At 37.0% G+C, this 6,107-nt stretch overlaps 1 protein-coding gene across 2 annotated transcripts in view; it reads right to left on the bottom strand.

Annotated features, from left to right (window-relative positions):
• FRY (FRY microtubule binding protein) overlaps nt 1-6,107 on the bottom strand; it is a 572,796-nt gene that overhangs the window by 55,970 nt on the left and 510,719 nt on the right. For both annotated transcript variants that reach the window (XM_023751126.1, XM_006085476.3), the window contains one exon: nt 467-565. In XM_023751126.1, the coding sequence (XP_023606894.1) occupies nt 467-565 (99 nt within the window). The remainder of the gene's footprint in view (nt 1-466; nt 566-6,107) is intronic.

Genomic DNA, 6,107 nt, shown 5'->3' with positions numbered 1-6,107 from the left:
GGCCGGCAGAGGGGGGCAGTTGGGGGTGATCAGGCTGGCAGGCAGAGTGGTTAGGGGTGATCAGGCAGGCAGGTAGGTGAGCGGTTAGGAGCCAGTGGTCCCGGATTGCGAGAGGGATGTCCGACTGCCGGTTTAGGCCCAATCCCTGTGGGCCTAAACCGGCAGTCGGACATCCCTGAGGGGTCCCAGATTGGCGAGGGTGAAGGCTGGGCTTTGGGACCCCCCCGCCACACACACCCCATGCATGAATTTCGTGCACTGGGCCACTAGTTTTATATAATCCACAATCTTGACAGTTCTACCACCATTGAATTGGAATTTTAATCCCTAGCAGAGGAATAGATGAAGTTGGTCTTCTCCCCAAAGTACCTCTCTTAGGTTAATACCAATCCCTCCCAGAAGCTCACTGTGGCCAGTTTATTTGGTTTTAATGGAATGCACACACACACAGAAACACAACACTTACTGAGAGAGTGGCCTCTTTTCTGTTGTTGTAGGTGTCTAGATATTCTTGCAGTTCTAAAACACTGAACTTGAGCTTGTCCAGAAGTCCACAAGAAAGAAGCTAAAGAAAGAAAAATAATTTGTATTAAAACAGTAGAGATATATCTGGACAAGGCATGGCTATACAGATAGATAAAGAGAGGTATATGGCCCAGCTGGTATAGCTCAGTGGTTGAATGTCAACTCATGAACCAAGAGGTCACTGGTTTGATTCCTGGTTGGGGCACATGCCTGGGTTGTGGGTTTGATCCCCAGTAGTGGGTGTACAGGAGGCAGCCAATTGATGTTTCTCTCTCATTGATGTTTCTATCTCTTTATCCCTCTCCCTTCCTCTCTATCTAAAATAATTCAATAAAAACATATTTTACAAAAAGAAAAGACAGGTATACTTAGAAGTGATGTAAATGGGGGAAAGAGCACCCATTTTAGTAAGCTGTGCAATTTCTAATTTTGCTGCAATTGCAATTGAATACTAGCTTGCTAATTCAAATGCAATATGAAAATATCCATTTTTCCCATATCAGTATAGACAGAGAAATCTTAGCAAGTATTCTACAGAAGCCCACATTAAGATATGCTGTCCATTTTATGCATGAACATTAGTATCTTCATCCAGTAATATGCCATGTAGTGTGAAGACAGAACTCTAAATAGCCTTTCAAACTGATTTTGTGTTTAATCTGTACTTTGAGTTATTAAGATAGAATGATTTTTCCAATTGTATGCCTTGCTGCAAGACAGCCAACCACCAATTAAGTTCTTAGAAATACTGACTCCTCAGACTTTCATAATCAAAACACATCCTCATTGGTTCTAAACCCCAGTAATTACCCAGCATACAAGATGGTTCTGTGATATGCATGGGAGATGTACAAGAAGTTAACACCCCCTAACCCCTAACCCCAAAGAGCTCACCAGTCTTTCAGGGTTAGAGTTATGTTCATAAAGTCAACACTCAGCACTCAGTCAGGTATTATTTTAACCACACTTTAAACTCATCCCTTGTTGCTTGGGCTGGATGAATGCATCCAGAGGGTAGTTAGAGTCTTGCTGAGGGTTGGGTGTGAGGAAAATAATGAAATGCTGCCTCTGGAGACCCATCTGGCTGGGCAACCTAGCATTGTGGGGATAGGCTAGGTCAGCTCTGGAGGGATCACTCACCATATTCATAGCTGTCAAAGTCAGAGTCATCAGAGAGAGGTGGAGCTATTTTTTTAAAAAATTTATTGGGGTGACATTGGTCGACATGATCATATAAATTTCAGGTGTGGATTTTTATGTTACAAGATCTTTCCAGTTTTCCCAGCACCATTTATTGAAGAGACTATCTTTACTCCATGTGTGTTTCTGAATATTGCACTATGTGCCCACCACCCAAAGTCAAATGTTCTCCTGTCACCTTATATTAGGACCCCTCTTTGTACCTCCACCCCCTTCCCTCTGGCAACTACCACACTGCTGATTGTGTTCACAAGTGTCAGTTTTATATCCCACCTATGAGTGAAATAATATAATTCTTAGCTTTTTCTGACTGACTTATTTCACTTAGCATAATGTTCTCAAGGTCCATCCATGTTGTTGCAAATGGCGCTATTTCATCCTTTCTTATAACTGAGTAGTATTCCATTGTGTATTAGTATATGTACCAGATCTTCTTTATCTAGTCCTCTATTGCAGGATACTTTGGTTGTTTACATGTATTGGCCACCCTGAATAATGCTGCAATGAACAGAGGGGTGCATGTATCTTTGCGAATATGTGATTTTGAGTTTTTCGGGTATATTCCCAGGAGAGGGATTGCTGGGTCGTATGGTAGCTCTAAATCTAAAGCCAGACTGTTTTCCATAGTGGTTGTACCAGTCTACATTTTCACCAGCAGTGAATGAGGGTTCCATTTTTTCCACAACCTCTCCAACACTTGTTATTTTTTGTCTTCTTGATAATAGCCACTCTAACTAGTGTAAGGTGGTATCTCATTGTAGTTTTGATTTGCATTTCCCAATTGCTAGTGAGGTTGAACATCTTTTTATATATCTATTGGCTGTTTGTATGTCTTCTTGGAGAGGTATATTTTCAGGTCCTCTGTCCACTTTTTGATTGGGTTGTTTGGTGCTGAGTTTTATGTGTTCTTTATGTATTTTAGAAATTAAACCTTTGTTGGAGGTACTGTTTGCAAATATCATCTCCCATCCGGTTTGCTGCTTCTTTGTTTTGTTGAGAGCTTCTTTTGCTGTGCAGAAGCTTTTTAGTTAGATATAGTCCCATTCATTTACTTTTGCCTTTATTTCCCTTGCCTTTGGGGTCAAGTTCATCAAATATTCTCTATTACCAATATCGGTTCCTATATTTTCTTCTATGTAACTTATTGTTTCAGGTCTTATATTTAGGTCTTTGATCTATTTTAAATTAATTTTTGTACACATGGACACACTGTAATCTAGTTTCACTCTTTTGCATGTGGCTTTCCAGTTTTCCCAGCACCATTTATTGAAGAAACTATCTTTACTCCATTGTGTTTTTCTGGCTCCTTTGTCAAAAATTATCTGTCCATATACATGTGGTTTTATAGCTGGGCTCTCTATTCTGTTTCATTGATCTGTGTGTCTGTTTCTCTGCCAATACCATGCTGTTTTGATTATCATAGCTCTGTAATATAATTTGAAGTCAGGTAGTGTGATACCTCCAGCTTTGTTCTTTTTTTCTCAGGATTCCTTTTGTTATTTGAGTTCTTTTGTGGTTTCATACAAATCTGATGATTTCTCATTCTATTTCTTTCAAAAATGACATTGGGATATAGATGGGGATAGCAATAAATATATTTTTTGCTTTGGGTAATATGGCGATTTTAACTATGTTGACTCTTCCAATCCATGAACATGGGATATTTTTCCATTTTGTTGTGTCTTTTTCAATCTCTTTTAATAATGCTTTGTAATTTTCAGTATATAGGTCTTTTATGTTCTTGTTAAGTTTATCTCTAAGTATTTTATTCTTTTGGTTGCAATTGCAAAAGATATTGTTTTTTCATCTCTTTTTCTGTTTTGTTGTTGGTATACAGGATGGCAATGGATTTTTGTACATTGATTTTGTATCCTGCTACTTCACTGTATTTGTTTATTTTTCTAATAGTTTATTTTTGGTTGAGTCTTTAGGGTTTTCCATATACAGAATCATGTTATCCACAAAGAGTAACAGTTAGACTTCTTCCTTCCCTATTTGGATGCCTTTTATTTCTTTCTCTTGCCTTATTGCTCTGGCTAGGACTTCCAGCACTATGTTGAATAAGAGTGGTGAGAGTGGACCTCCTTGTCTTGTTCCTGATCTTAGAGGAAAAGCTTCAGTTTTCCACCATTGAGTATGATATTAGCTGTGGGCTTATCAAATATGGCCTTTATTATGTTGGGGTACTTTCTTCTATTCCTATTTTATTGAGTGTTTTAATCATAAATGGATGTTGTATCTTATCAAATGTTTTTTCTGCATCTACTGATAAGATCATATGATTTTTGTCCTTTCTTTTGTTAATGTGGTGTATTATGTTGATTGATTTGCATATGTTGAACCATGCTTGTGCTCTTGGAATGAACCCCACTTGATTGTGATGTATTATTTTTTAGATGTACTATTGTATTCAATTTGCTAGTATTTTGTTTAGGATTTTTGCATTATATTCATCGAAGATGTAGGTCTATCTTTGAGAATGTTCCACGTGCACTAGAGAAGAATGTATAATCTGATGTTCTGGGATAAAAGTTCTGTAAATGTCAATTATGTCCACTTGGTCCAGTGTTTCATTTAAGGCTAATATTTCTTTATTTATTTTCTGTTTTGTTGATCTGTATAGAACTGTCAATGGACTATTAAGATCCCCAACTATGATTGTGTTTTGATCTGTTTCTCCCTTTAGTTCTGTGAGTAGTGGTTTTATATTTTTGGTGTTCCCTGGTTGGGTGCATATAAGAAGTGTTATGTTTTCTTGATGTAGTGTTCCCTTTATCATTATAAAGTGTTCATTTTTGTCTCTTGTTATCTTTAATTCTATTTTGTCTGATATAACTATGGCTACATATGCTTTTCTGTGGGTGTTATTTGCTTAGAAAATTCCACCCTTTAACTGAATCTGCCTTTGTCTTTGCAGCTTAGATGTGTCTTTTATAGACAGCATATGGTTGGGTTTTGTTTTTTGATCCACTTTGCTACTCTGTGCCTCTTTATTGGTGAATTTAGACCTTTTACATTTAGGGTAATTATTGATGTATGAAAATTTCCTATAGCCATTTTATATGTTGCTTCCTCCTAGTTCCATGCCTCCATTGGTTCTTTTCCTTTGTGTTTCTGAGTGTTGTTTTTGTTTGGTGGTATTTCATATTTCTTTCCTTTGTTTCCTTTTTTTTTCTTTTTAAGTTGTATGTCCTGGTTTGGGGATTTTGTTTGTTGTTATCATTAGGTTTACAAAAAATAAAGTTGCATATATACTGTAGTGTTTTCCCTTTTGAATGCATTTGATCTTCATCTTCCTTTGCCAGTTCAGAACTTAATCCCCTCCCCTTTCGTGTTCTTGTTGCAAATTATCCCTGTTTATGCTGCAAGTTTTTTGGTGATCTTACTAGTAGTGTTGTGACCTTATTTCTTTGTTTTAGGTAAAATAACTCCCTTGAGTATTTCTGCAATGGAGGTTTTCTGGTGATAAAATCCCTCAGCTTCTGTATGTTTGGGGGCACTTTATTTCTCCTTCATATTATTCATGGTTGGTAATTTCTCTCTTTCAGACATTTGAATATTTGGTTGCACTCTCTTCTGTCTTATAGAGTATCTGCTGAGAAGTTGGATAAAATTCTGATGGGTTTTCATTTGTAGGTCACTTCCTTCATTTCCTTGGATGCTTTGAGAATTTAATTTTTTCTCTGTCATTAATTTTTGACAGTTTTAATACAAACTGGAGAGGGCCTCTTTGGATTGATGTAACTAGGCGTTCTGTTTCATTCTTGGATTTGAGGATCTAGTTCTTTCCATAGATTTGGGAAGTTCCTATCCACCATTTGTTTGAATAGACTCTCTGTTCCTTGCTCCTTCTCTTCCTCCTCTGGAATGCTTATTATTCTCATATTGCTTTTTCTGATGGAGTCAAACAGTTCTCATAGAGCTCTTTCATTTTTCTTTATGCTCAGGTCTCTTTCTTCTTCCCTCTTTGTCATTTCCTTTCTAGATATATTTGATATCACTTATTCTTTCCTCCACTTGCTTGGCTCTGTTTTCTATGCTCAGTAGTTCACTCTTAATCACCTTAATTGTATGCTTCAGTTCAGGATTTCTAATTGTTTTTTTTTTAAAGTTTCAATCTCCTCAGTAAAGTACTCGTTTTGTTCATTGATTTGTTTTCTGAGTGCATTGAATTGCCTGTGTGTATTTTCTAGCATCTTATTGAGTATTTTCAAAACGGCAATTTTGAAATCCCTGTCATTTATATCACATATTTCCATATGTTCCAGCTTGCTTTCTGGGGATTTTTCATTTTCTTTTTGGTTATCCTCATTACTGTGGTTGTTCATGGTATTTGCTGTTCTCCTTTCGCTACGCATATATCTCTGTATATTATTTTCCAG

Source organism: Myotis lucifugus, unplaced genomic scaffold (assembly GCF_000147115.1).
Source record: "Myotis lucifugus unplaced genomic scaffold, Myoluc2.0 scaffold_19, whole genome shotgun sequence".
NCBI classification, from domain to species: Eukaryota; Metazoa; Chordata; class Mammalia; order Chiroptera; family Vespertilionidae; genus Myotis; species Myotis lucifugus.
This window is presented reverse-complemented; position numbering and strand designations above follow the sequence as displayed.